Source organism: Malus sylvestris, chromosome 10, assembly GCF_916048215.2.
Source record: "Malus sylvestris chromosome 10, drMalSylv7.2, whole genome shotgun sequence".
Classification (NCBI taxonomy): Eukaryota; Viridiplantae; Streptophyta; class Magnoliopsida; order Rosales; family Rosaceae; genus Malus; species Malus sylvestris.
Window position 1 is genome coordinate 6,953,638 of NC_062269.1, and position 13,607 is coordinate 6,967,244.

Below are 13,607 nucleotides of genomic sequence, written 5' to 3' on the forward strand. Positions count from 1 at the left end.
TTCTTTAATGAGAGATCTTAAGTTTAATTATCGATAAAGATAAATTTGAAGGGAGGGAAGTAGGTTTAGTCTCACAACGAATTTAAAACCTCTCCCAAATGAAGAAAAATATTACTAAATTATAATACTTAAGTAACTATAAATAATTGGTTTATTGTTTTCATGTTGTTCGAACATCACGAGTGTGTAAAACACGAGACGACCTTATCCCTAAGTTAGGCGGCCACAGGGTTTCCAAAAAAAATAAAAAAAAAATAAAATAATTTGGCGGCCACAGCAACCCCTCTCTCGCCCCTCTTTTTCATACACAAAAACAAGACGCGCGCACGCACCAACGCAACACATATCCTCTCTCTCTCTCTCTCTCTCTCTCTCTGCTGTATCAATGGCTTCCGTATCTGCTCCAACCCCAAGTCCTCACAAGCTCAACTTTCCCAACCCCAAACCATACCCCTCCTCCGTCGCCAAAAGACCATTCCACCCTTCCTCCCATCCCCAAACCACCTCCTCCTCGAGGTTTCCCCATTCGTCCCTCTGCCGATGCCAGAAGACCCCTTCTTCCTCCTCCGACTCAACTCAGTGGAGATGGGACTCTGCGCTCCAGAACCTCATAAAAAACGCCATCAAAAGCTTCGATTCTTACGTCAATTTTAAACCACAACCAGACGCCCAATCCGCATCGTTTCAGACCGACGACCCTGATTGGGACTGGGATCGCTGGCGCCGCCATTTCTTAGAGGTCGAACAACAAGAGCGCCTTGTCTCCCTTCTCAAGGTCTCTACTTTTACCACATTTCCTTCTCTCTCTCTGCCCCTCTCTTTCTCTCTCTATATGTATATGTATATGTGTATTTATATATTTTGAAGCGATGATGATTTTGCTTATTTATGTGAATTTTGTGTTTGAAACTTGAACAGTCGCAGTTGCGTCGGGCTGTATCTGCAGAGGACTTTGAGGATGCTGCGAGGCTCAAGGTTGCAATTGCCGCTGCAGCTACAAACGACGTCGTTGGCAGAGTCATTTCTCATCTCAATGTATGTGCTTTTACACCTCCCTTCACTTACTTTCTCTGTTTGCACTCTAATTTTGGTTTCACTTTCTGAAAAGAAATTTTGCTCGTTTTCAAATATCAGAGAGCTATACAGGAAGAACGATACCAGGACGCCGCATTTTTCCGAGATAATGCTGGTGCCGGATTGGTGAGTCAGTCCAACAAGGAAATGAGTTTATGATTACTAATGTGAAAATGTACCTGTGTTTCAGTTTGATGCATTTGGATTAAGTGTGTTTGGGTTGTCGAATTTCAATTGGGCATTGGTAAAACTGCGCTTGGTTTAATTATATGTGCGCTTCCGATTTTGGGTTCTAGGTGGGTTGGTGGGCTGGTCTTTCTGAAGATAAGAAGGATCCCCGTGGCATAATTATTCGAGTGACTGCGGAGCATGGAAGATATGTCGCAAGGAGTTACAGTCCCCGGTAAGTTGTTTGCTTTGTTTGTTTAATTTAGGGAGTACCATTTGTTTTTTGTTTTAACCAAGACCAGCAGAGAATTGGTTATTTGGTAACACTAGCTTCTCAACCAATAAAAAGTAAGAGAAAGTTCAAAATTAATGGTTTATAGTTTCTTTATTTTGAATTGTAAGACCTAAAGGTTTAATGTGAAGCAGTAGGGAGAAGTATGGGGGTTGAGAAGACAAACAGTCGATGCATGTTAGCATAGGGGAATCCAAACTGACGAAGACTTTTGAAATTGATTTTCAGCATCTTATTCGTTTATTGTTCGTGAAGATTTATGAGGGTCTGGGATAACCCCTTTTGTCCTTTTCTTAAGTTAATGTGGGATGGCTAGTCAATGGTTTTGCCGACTTTTATCTATACCCATTTTAGATGCTAGTTTGTCCGAGTGGCTTTGCATATGTTCTCGCCAAAAAAGAACAGGAGTCTAAAAACAAGGGATGCTACTGATTGGATCTGATAATACTAATAGCAAGATACTGTTTTAAAAATTCCCCGTTTATATCCCTACTTATCACCAGTAATCTAAAAAGTGGTGTAGGCGGTGCTCCTCCGTGATTAACCCGAAATCATCATTACATCAGCCAGGCTATTAGGCGGTGTAGGTGTTGAGAATATCGCGTTTAAGAATGGGAAAAATAAAACAAACTCATTTTTTGTTAAATTATAAGATATTTCCTCCATTGAGATACTGTATGAGATATATTTATGGAATACTTCTCATGTCTCATTTTTTGTTGTACTTTGGGTTTTGTTAAGACTCATATATTATTATGTAGTTTCCATTGAAAATTTTACTTTGGGCTTTAATTAATTTCTGCTGAATGGATTTTTCCCTTCTGCACGCTACTGGTGCTTCCTGCAATATGTATTTTTTTTTATTAACTTTCATCTTCTTCAGGCAGCTTGCTACTGCTGCAGCTGGTGTTCCACTCTTTGAGATTTATTTAACAGCAAATAAGAATGGTGAATACAGACAGCAGGTATCTTTGTCAATTATCATTTTTTAGTTTAATCTAATGCATCAATTACAACTTTCTAGTGGTTGAAATTTAAAATGGGCAGTAATAGGCTTGCATTTTCCAGTAAATGCTTGGGACTGTTTTGACTTAATTTCTTTGCATGCCTTTGAAAAAGGTCAAGAACCTTAGGAAAATAGAAAACTCTCTCTTTAAATATTGCTTCTCAAAACCTCCCCTTTCAAAATATTACATTAAAAAAAATTTCGTTTAGGCAGCAAACCCTAAGAGAAACCTTTAATCTTCAATAATACAGTGAAACATAATGAAAGAAATATAAAAGAGGAAGTAATGTTCCACAACAAAAAGGGGTAGGATTTTTAAACATATAAAAATCACACAAGATCCCAAAACAAATAATGGTAAGATGCCACTGAGTGTCCTTCGTCAAATAGACAGTTCTTATTTATGTATTTTCTTTATTTAAAGAATCTGTTATCACATGCATCTGAAATCCAGAGTCGATGAAATCTTGAATTATGGAATTTTATCTTGCCAGATAGTCTGGCACCATAAGATGGTTTTTTTGACAAACTGAGTTTGGACCATTGATGAATTTGAATGTGCTGTCTAGATTCATAGGATGATATCGTTATGTTGCCGAACTATATATTCTTCAATATAGAAGAGGGATGGGCAAGCGTAGAGGTTTGACCAAAGCCAGTTTGGAGGTTCAATTAGAATGACATAATATACGCACATCAGTATTTTAATTGTAGTGTTGAATATTCAACTACAAAAATTTAGATTGTTGAATACTTTTTAAATTTTGTCTACTGAAATTTTTGAAAAATAAAATTCTGACTTTTATGACAGTTAACAATTGTTTTCCCAAAAAAATCTGTGTAAGGAGATGAGAGGAAGTGCTGATGATTTACTTGTGCACTGTCCACTAGCTATAGGTTATGGTCAAAATTATTCGGTGAGGCTGGGTGAGCTGTGTGGTTCCAGCAGGATGTTGCGCATTGTTGACTGATAACAAAGGGCCTTTTCCTTTTGGTGGTGGAATGAAGGGTAAAATCCTGTGAGGATGCAGCTTGTTGATGCACAAAACCGGAAGGTTTTTAAACAACGTAAATCCGACCGTGAATCTGCAAAAAAGTAAAGAACACAAGATGTATTGTGGTTCACCCTAATACTTGAGCTATGTCCACACTGATGTTGATATTGTTTCACTCTGAATGGTGAATATACAAGAAGGCTAGAGGCAGTATGCTCTCTAGCCTATTCTCTCCCCATAGCCTAAACCTTCACCTCTCTTAATGAGGAGAGTGAGGAGTCCTTTTATAGAATAAGGGCTCCTCACTTATTACATATTTGCCCCTTTATTTGTTACATAATTACTGAGTCTCCCGAGTATTTATACGAGGTCTAAATACAGAGGCCCTAAGTATGGTACAAACAGTAGTCCCCAAAGTTTTCAGTCAAGAGAGTCTTTTGGCTGGAGACTTGAAATTCAGTCCATGTGTAGGCCAAAGTAACTAGATGTCGTCTAGAACTGATACTCAATATGAGGCGGTGCTCAATCTAGAAGTAGTACATGTTGCGAGGCTGCTCGGTTTGTGGCTTATGTTGCCTTGGTTGACTCTATAGAAACAGAAAACTTCAACAGTAAGTTTTCTTGATTGTATTGAATGAATAATTCAGTTGTAAAGATGTGAATATATATAGCCTTAGCTGCCTTAGGCTAATTACAAGAATACCCTCAACTACCTTGACTAACTACAGTTACTAACAAAATTGATTACATTTAGCTTTAACAAACTATTTAACAGTAACTATATTTGATGACTTGTCATTCTCCCTAATAGGCTCGGCTTGTAGCGTTAGAAGGTGAGGGAGTCCTTTTTATAGAATAAGGGCTCGCTCCTTAATACATAAATGATGGATTAGAGTTGATGCTTGTGATGAGGCGGTTGCTTAGCAGGTGGCGGTGCTCTCTAATAATGGTGAGGGAGTCCCTTTTATAAAATAAGGGCTCGTTCCTCAATACATAAGTGATGGGTTAGAGTAGATGCTCGTGGCGAGGTGGTTGCTCAGCAGGCGGCGATGCTCTCTAATGATGATGAGGGAGTCCCTTTTATAGAATAAGAGCTCGTTCCTCAATACATAAGTGATGGGTTAGGAGTGATGCTTGTAGCGAAGCGATTGCTCAGCTGGCGGCGATGCTCTCTAATGAAGGTGAGGGAGTCCCTTTTATAGAATAAGGGTTCGCTCCTCAATACATAAATAATGGGTGCTCTCTAATGAAGCTTTCGAAGCTGGAGCTCTTGTAAATGAAGCTTTCGAAGTTGGAGCTCTATAAATGAAGCTTTCGAAGTTGGAGCTCTGTAATGAAGCTTTCGAAGTTGGAGCTTTGTAAATGAAGCTTTCGAAGCTGGAGCTCTTGTAAATGAAGCTTTCGAAGTTGGAGCTCTGTAAATGAAGCTTTCGAAGATGGAGCTCTTGTAAATGAAGCTTTCGAAGTTGGAGCTCTGTAAATGAAACTTTCGAAGCTGGAGCTCTTGTAAATGAAGCTTTCGAAGTTGGAGCTCTGTAAATGAAGCTTTCGAAACTGATTGACATGAGTGATGCTCATGGATGTTGACATGAGTGATGCTCATGAATGTTGACATGAGTGATTCTCATGAATGATGGTGATTGTCATGAGTGATGCTCATGTATGATTTTTTTAGAGTACTGGACGTACTTTTGATCACCTAGTTGGTGATAATAGCGGCAGGCTGCCGAATAATTTTGAAGTAATGGACGTACTTTTGATCACCTGGTTGGTGATAATAGCGGTAGGCTGCCGGGTGAACCTTAAGTGGAGGGATGGAAATTGGAGTTTGAAGCCATAGGGTCTGGCTCTTTTGGGCATATGGGCCTTCACCCTCCACATAACATTCCAGCCCACTATTTTGGGCTCGCCGACATTTTGCCTTTTTAATTTTTATTTTTTTTGGCATGCTGCATTCTTTCTTTATTTATGATTACCCTCAGGTGGGGTTATACAGATGTCGCCATTATATACATGAATAATATAATAAAGATAAAAATTATTTATCTTTATAAGTCTTTTTTCGGTGGTATTGCAGAAGGTGGGTATGGCAGATGGTTGGATAGTGGGATAACATGTGCAACTAGCAGTTGCGGGGGGCAGGGCCTGCTTAATGGGTCACGCCCATAATTCCCTTCTCTGCATGCCATCACCACCGCAATTATGTCTGCTTTTTTTTATCTTCTGCTTTTGCTTTTGTTTCCCACTCCATTTCCTGCAACTTTCAAAACTGCAGGGGTTGGCAAAGCCCATCTGCACAGTTGAAGGGAATTTGAGCTTTTTCTTTTGTTTTTACTTTTCTCTTTTCCACCGCACCTCTCTGTCTCTCCACCTTCGGATATACTTTTTTTTTCTTTTTTTCACCGTGAATCTGCACAACCCAAAAACCCCAGCAGCAGTCAACACTTTCAAGGAATTCAAACATGGCTTGCTGCTCTGCCCTCTGCTCCTCCAAATTCCTCCTACATCTTTCTACTTTCTCTCTCTACAACTCCCAACCAATCCTTTTACCCTTCAAACAGTGCGGATCACATGACGGACTACCGGATACCGCCGACGATGAATCTATGGATAGACGACGACGCGTCCTTAATGGAGGCGTTTATGAGCTTATCTGATATGGCGTCGTTTTGGGTGGCGTCGTCGTCCCAGCCCACACCTCAACCCACTCACGCTCCGCTCCAGCCGCAATCCTCGGCGTCCACCTCAGACTACCCCAAGGCCCCTGTTGCCACCCAATTCCAGCCGTCCGCCATGCCTTTCAACCAGGAAACCCTCATGTAGAGCCTCCAGGCCCTGATCGAAGGCGCGCGTGAAAGCTGGACCTACGCCATCTTCTGGCAATCTTCTTACGACTACTCCAGTGCCGGCGCCATTCTTGGATGGGGTGAAGGATTTTATAAAACGAGTGGGACAAGGTTAAGGCCAACACCTCCCTCATCAGGCCTCTTCACCTCTTTCGGGATAGTTACAGTTAGCACCCTGTTCTCCATCGTCGCCTTCACCTGATCAAGCTTCGCGTTCCCCCATAAACTTCACCCTTCCTGCCAACACCTCCCTCTCTCCGCCGGTTATCCTCCGCCCCAGGTTGTAAAGAATCGCCTGGAAACTTCTGGAAGCTCTGTATTGTCGTTGGGAGAGTCCGTCTGTAAGGCGAGCTTGGTCGCTTTGCACTCGGCTTCTCTGTTCGTAGCCAATCCTGCATTCGCCTTTAAGGGTGGGGGTCCGTACGGTGCGGAGGTGAAAAAAAAAAGTATGTCTGGAGGTGGAGAAACAGAGAGATGCGGTGGAAAAGAGAAAAGTAAAAGCAAAAGCAAAAGCTCAAATTCCCATTCAACTATGCAGATGGGCTTTGCCAACCTCTGCAGTTTTGAAAGTTGTAGGAAATGGAATGGGAAACAAAAGCAAAAGCAGAAGATAAAAAAGAAGCAGACATAATTGCGGTGGTGATGGCATGCAGAGAAGGGAATTATGGGCGTGACCTATTGAGCAGGCCCTGCCCCCCGCAGCTGCCAGCTGCACATGCTATCCCACTATCCAACCATCTGCCATACCCACCTTCTGCAATACCACCGAAAAAAGACTTATGAAGATAAATATTTTTTATCTTTATTATATTATTCATGTATATAATGGCGACATCTATATAACCCCACATGAGGGTAATCATAAATAAAGAAATAAGGCAGCATGACAAAAAAAAAAGACAGGCAAAATGTCGGTGAGCCCAAAATAGTGGGCTGGAATGTTATGTGGAGGGTGAATGCCTATATGCCCAAAAGAGCCAGGCTCTATGGCTTCATACTTCAATTTCCATCCCTCCACTTAAGGTTTACCCTCTATTATCCCCAACCAGGTAATCAAAAGTACGTCCAGTACTCCAAAATTATTCGGCAGCCTACCGCTATTATCACCAACTAGGTGATTAAAAGTACGTCCAACTAGGTGATTAAAAATGTCCAGTATTCCAAAATTATTCGGCAGCTTGCTGCTATTATCACCAACTAGGTGATCAAAAGTACGTCCAGTACTCCAAAATTATTCGGCAGCCTGCCGCTATTATCACCAACTAGGTGATCAAAAGTACGTCCAGTACTTCAAAAAAATCATACATGAGTATCACTCGTGACAATCACCATCATACATGAGCATCATTCATGTCAATCATATATAAACATTCATGAGCATTACTCATGTCAACATCCATGGGCATCACTCATGTCAATCAACATAAACATTCATGTCAATCAGCTTCGAAAGCTTCATTTACAGAGCTCCAGCTTCGAAAGTTTCATTTACAAGAGCTCCAGCTTCGAAAGCTTCATTTACAAAGCTCCGACTTCAAAAGCTTCATTTACAAAAGCTCCAGCTTCAAAGCTTCACTTTCAAAGCTTCACCTACAATGCTTCAGTGCATGGTATACAAAGACCGCCTCCGAACAACCGCCACTTCAGCCCATACATGGTTTGAATTTGAAGTCTCCAGCCAACAGACTCTATTGACTGAAGACTTGGAGGACTACACTATGTACCATATATTGGGCTTCCACAACTGGGCCTCATGAAAAATACTTGGACTTAGCCCATTATTTATGTACTGAGGAGCGAACCCTTATTTTATAAAAGACTCTCTCACCTTCATTAGAGAGAGACTCTTAGCCCATCACTTATGTATTGAGAATCAAACCCTTATTCTATAAAAGGGATTCCCTCACCTCCATTAGAGAGCATCGCCGCTAGCTGAGCAACTGCCCCGCCGCGAGCATCACTCCTAACCCATCACTTATGTATTGAGGAGCGAGCCCTTATTCTATAAAAGGGACTTCCACACCATCATTAGAGAGCATCGCCGCTTGCTGAGCAACCGTCTCGCTGCGAGCATCGACTCTAGCCCATCATTTATGTATTGAGGAGCGAGCCCTTATTCTATAAAAGGGACTTCCTCACCTTCAACGCCACAAGCCGAGCCGAGCAAGGCAACATAAGCCATAAGCCGAGTAGCCTCGCAACATGTGCTACTTCTAGTTGAGCATCATTTCACGTTGAGCACCGCCTCATATCGAGTATCAGTTCTAGACGACATCTAGTTACTTCGGCCCACACATGGACTGAATTTCAAGTTTCCAGCCAAAAGACTCTCTTGACTGAAGATTTGGGGGACTACTGTTAGTACCATATTATATTGGGCCTCGTTATTTGGGCTTCCAGACATTGAGCCCATGATTTATGTAAACATGGAGGAGCCCTTAGTCTATAAAAGGGTCTCCTTACCCTCACACTTAGGAGGTCTCATCCTCACATACAGAAGCCACCAAGCTCACAAACAGAGAAACTCTCTCATACTCTCTCTTTCTTTGGGGGGACTCCCCCTCACACTTGTAATCCATACAGAGAAATACAATCAACATCAATGTGGACGTAGCCCAAACATTGGGGTGAACCACGATACATCTTGTGTTCTTTACTTTCTTGCAGATTCACGGTCGGATTTACGTTGTTCCAAGACCTTCCGGTTTTGTGCATCAACATTTGAAATATGTAATAAGTGAGGAGCTTTTATTCTATAAAAGGACTTCTCACTCTCCTCATTAAGAGAGGTGAAGGTTTAGGCTATGGGGAGAGAATAGGCTAGAGAGTATACTGCTTCTAGCCTTCTTGTATATTCACCATTCAGAGTGAAACAATATCAACATCAGTGTGGATGTAGCCCAAACATTAGGGTGAACCACGATACATCTTGTGTTCTTTACTTTCTTGCAGATTCACGATCAGATTTACGTTGTTCCAAGACCTTCCGGTTTTGTGCATCAACACAGCTCTTGGTGGTAATTGGATCATTTGTTTGGAAAGGAATAGGACATTAGAGAATTATAAAGGTGTAGTGTGAAAGAACTATGGGGTATAGTTTGTGCTCCGAGTTGCCTATCAGTCTCTAGATACGAAAGAGGTTATTTTTCTTAACAACAATTTTGTTTAATGTTGGTTGAACTGACCAAACCGGTTTTGGGGGTTAGTTAAGGAAACTATACTTAGGGGTGAAATGAAGTGGCCAGTTGTTCTAGTTCCTGGACAATATATTTGTGTCGATCATGTCTGGTTTTAATAAATAAGCAATGGCATTTGGTGTAAGTTAGTGAAAACTTAAATTATTCTTTGGTGTGAAATAGGATTGGAATAACAAATGATAATTTTGAAGTGGTATTTCATTGATTACTTATTGCTTGTCTAATGCACAAGTATGATATATCAATTTGTTGTATGCTTAGAAATGTGCAGCTAATGTACTTAATATTTCTATGCCATAAATTTCAGGCTGTGTATTTAAAGCAGGGAGGGGTGTTTCAGGATTCTTCACAAGTTAGCTCCAAATCATTGGATGCCAGTGGCAGCTTGAATCCCTTTGATTCAACTGAAGAAAAAGGTGATCTATTTGTTGCAGATGGTGAAGATGCAGATGATGGCTCTGATCTTTCTGAGGACATCTCTGGTTTTCAAAGTTTCTTGAGAGATATAATTCCTAATGTGAAGGTCAAGGTTTTGAAAGTGACCTCACCAGGGAAGGTAGACAGGGATCTAATATCGAAAGTGATTGAACAGATTATTGAGGAAGATGATGAAGATAAGGATAGTGAAATAGAGAGTTTAGATGCTGAAGATGAAGAACAGGTTGAAGGTGACGAAGAGACAGATGTCATTGAACTGGATGCTGATCCTGGAATTATTCAAAATGCAGAACGACGTGAAATTGCTGTCAAAGTTGTTGTTGGTGGTCTTGGGCAGAGACTATCAAGCAAACCGCCTACTAAAAATTTGCTCCTAGTACCTGCTAAAATAGAGAAGGGACGTTTATCATTTTCCTTTACTGTTGAGAAAGATATTAACCAACAGGATTCCCGTGGAAAGGAACAGTCTTCTGTGGATAAAAAAGCTAAACTTGGAGGTCAACGAAGCATTGATAATGTTATGTTTGATCTCTCTAAGTTCATGGGTAAAGAGAAGATACCACAGAAGGTGGGCTGAATTTTCACTGTACAATTTGAACAACCTGCAAATCCACCACTGTTTATACACTAAAAGTTCTTGCCATTCTATTTTATGTTTTGACTATCAGGTACTCAAAGATGTCGGCGAGTTAATAAATCTTGCTCTCAGCCAGGTTAACAACCATCAACCACTGTCAGGAACAACCACTTTCAATCGCATTGAAATGCGGGCTTCACCAGATCCTTTAAATGGTGATTTTTTTCAAAATTATGTTTTATCTTTTCCACTTTTTGATGCTATAACGAGGAGGAAAGTGAGAGCACAAACCTGTTTCCCCAACCCAACACCGATCCTAAAATTTTACTGTTTCTCCTTGTCCCACCATAAAGTGGCAAGAAGTAGAAAAAGAAGTTGATCCCTTGAGAATTGTGTATCTATAGACAGAGACATCATCCCTTGATCGCTATCTTGGAATCCCAGCTATATTCATGCGACTCATATGTGCCTCTTTAATGGAGATCTCCACAACCATCTCCCGAGTAACACTTAATTTCCTTTCATCTAATGTCCCACCCTAATCTCTTTTTCCATCACTCTAGGTATATCCCAAATAAGCATATCGTCCTTTCCCCTCCTTATAATTTTGGGAAGTTTTTTGTACACAACTTTTTCTTACCAGAGGGTTGCTATTCTTTAAAAGGATTTATTGCCAAACTTGCTTGTATTATACTTTTATTAGTAGGAGCTTGTTAGTTTGTAGACTCTGAATTCAGTGGATTTATTGTCTTTTGCACCTTTTGATTACCGAAATCTGGTTTCTGATCTCTCCCTCCGAAAAAAAAAAAGAGAGAAAAAAGTAATGTTTGATGCTGTGCAGAAGTTCTTATGGTTGATTACCCTGTTTTGTTTCTAGAATCCTTGATAAACTCTTCAGCTCACATAGGTTCATTTTATCAGGGATTTACATTGGTGCACATGGGCTCCACACCTCAGAAGTTATTCGCCTGAGACGTAAATTTGGTCAATGGAAAGAGGATGGAGGGACTGAAGAGCCTCTAAACCTTGAGTTTTATGAATATGTAGAAGCCTTAAAACTTACTGGGGATCCTTATGTACCTGCTGGCCAGGTAATTTATTTTTTTTATTATTTCTAGCTTCATAACATTATATTGAAATAAAACCTCATAGGGTATTTGTATTGAAAGAGGTCGCACTTGGTGCGATGGCAAGTGCCTTCGCCCATGAGTGGTAGGTCTCGGGTTCGAGACTTGGGAGCAGCCTCTCCATAAATGGGGGTAAGGCTAGCCGACATTCACCTCTCCCAGACCCTGCGTAAAGCGAGAGCCTTGTGCACTGGGTACGACGAAGGTATTTGTATTGAAACAAAACTTGTAGGCTATTTTTCTTTCAGATACAAGTTGTTAAGACTTGGTTGACTGGAAACCACCTTGGTTACTCCAAAGCGCTCCTTTCAACTTTGGAATGAGCATTTGAGCTTAAGTTTTGCTTTTCATTGACCAGTTACCTAGTTTTTCTGAAACTTGGTCCTTGTACCTTATCAATTGGTTTCTGCAGGTGGCATTTCGTGCAAAGATTGGGAAAGGATATCAGCTTCCTCATAAAGGGATTATACCAGAAGAATTTGGAGTGGTATATTCTTAGCTTGTTAGATAGAATTTTTTCTGATCACTTATTATTTTTCTTTATCTTCCGTCCACTTGGCATGTGTGTGTTTCCTTTCTTCAGAAGAGTTTCTTTTATTGATTTTTATTTGTTTTGGAAACTCAGGTTGCTCGATATAAAGGACAGGGGAGGCTTGCTGAGCCAGGGTTTCGCAATCCCCGTTGGGTCGATGGTGAACTTGTTATTCTTGACGGGAAGGTTTTATACTTCTCTGCTTTATATATTTTCCTGTGTTTTTATTTCAGAAAGTACTCATTCAGTATCTCTAGAATGCATAGTGACTGTATGATATACCTTTATGAAACTGTTGCAGTACATTAAGGGTGGACCTGTTGTTGGATTTGTTTACTGGGCTCCCGAGTATCATTTCTTGGCGTTCTTCAATCGGTTGAGGCTTCAAGAGTAGCTTTCCATTGTACATAACATTGCAGTTGATAGATATTTTTGCGAAATTTTGTAGGGTAAGTTCTTTCTCATTAAAATTATTCATTCAAACTATTGATGTTTTAGGGTAATACCACAAATGTTGCTGTGTTTTCTGCTAATCAACTCTGCAATTCGTCATAAACCCATATTTTGTCTAGGGAGGTAGTTCAGTCCCTTTTCTCCTGAAAGTTGCTCGCATATATTGGAGTTCTCTAAATTCCAGTGACAATTTTTTGCTACACAGCATCATTTTAATTTGAGTTGATAGTTAACTTTTGATACGTAATGCAATAAACCATAAGGTGGGTTGTCCGATATGATTATGGTGTACTTATCTGAAATTTTTAGTAATCATCTCAAAAGAGGGCCTTATTATAACCCTATCAACTATAACCAGCCATGCTCTTTGAAAGGTGGGACATTTTGGTGGTTTTCTTGTATGGACATCCGTCGTGCATTTGCTAATCATCGTTAGCAGGCTTTCCTGTGTGATTGTATTCCTATGTAATATGCGAATAACAAGTTATTTGAATACAACACCAGCATGATAGTTGTTGCATTCCCCTCTGATGAAGGTTTCCTTTGTTGTCTCTTGTGTTATGCAGTTTAGAAGATATCTACTATATGTCTACTGGTGCACTCGCAAGCATGTTAGCTCAAAAGCAACCGCGCTGAAGCTTTGGAATGGAATAGAATAGATAGCTCAAAAGCAACGTCGCAACGTTTTGGAACTATGTGCGATTGCACCTTTTGCTCCTCCTAAGCGGCCTCTGAACGACACATATCAAGTACATTCTGCGTACTTCTCTAACTTATTCGGATGAGCACAAGCGCATGCTTAAAAAACACACACGCATGTATATATTCCATTTAGCTCAAGTAATACTCCTCCATTTAGAGACCCATGGATTTTTTAGCTGCAGCCAAACACAAATGGCTTG

The 13,607-nt window shown here is 40.6% G+C and overlaps 1 protein-coding gene across 2 annotated transcripts; it reads left to right on the top strand.

Moving 5' to 3' along the window:
- The first annotated feature begins 310 nt into the window (after positions 1 to 310).
- On the top strand, positions 311 to 13,571 carry LOC126586519 (protein EXECUTER 1, chloroplastic-like). 2 transcript variants are annotated; one of them, XR_007610833.1, is made up of 12 exons: positions 311 to 775; positions 919 to 1,035; positions 1,135 to 1,200; positions 1,371 to 1,477; positions 2,418 to 2,499; positions 9,886 to 10,584; positions 10,685 to 10,808; positions 11,515 to 11,684; positions 12,133 to 12,207; positions 12,346 to 12,438; positions 12,554 to 12,701; positions 13,272 to 13,571. XR_007610833.1 is itself a non-coding variant. In XM_050251372.1 (11 exons), exons 1-11 carry the CDS (start codon positions 386 to 388, stop codon positions 12,644 to 12,646), a joined length of 2,016 nt encoding a protein of 671 aa, XP_050107329.1. In that variant the 5' UTR covers positions 311 to 385; the 3' UTR covers positions 12,647 to 12,719. The 2 variants fall into 2 exon arrangements, 1 of the variants encoding a protein (XP_050107329.1); XM_050251372.1 differs by lacking the exon at positions 13,272 to 13,571 and having other exon boundaries at positions 12,554 to 12,719.
- The last annotated feature ends 36 nt before the right edge of the window (positions 13,572 to 13,607 follow it).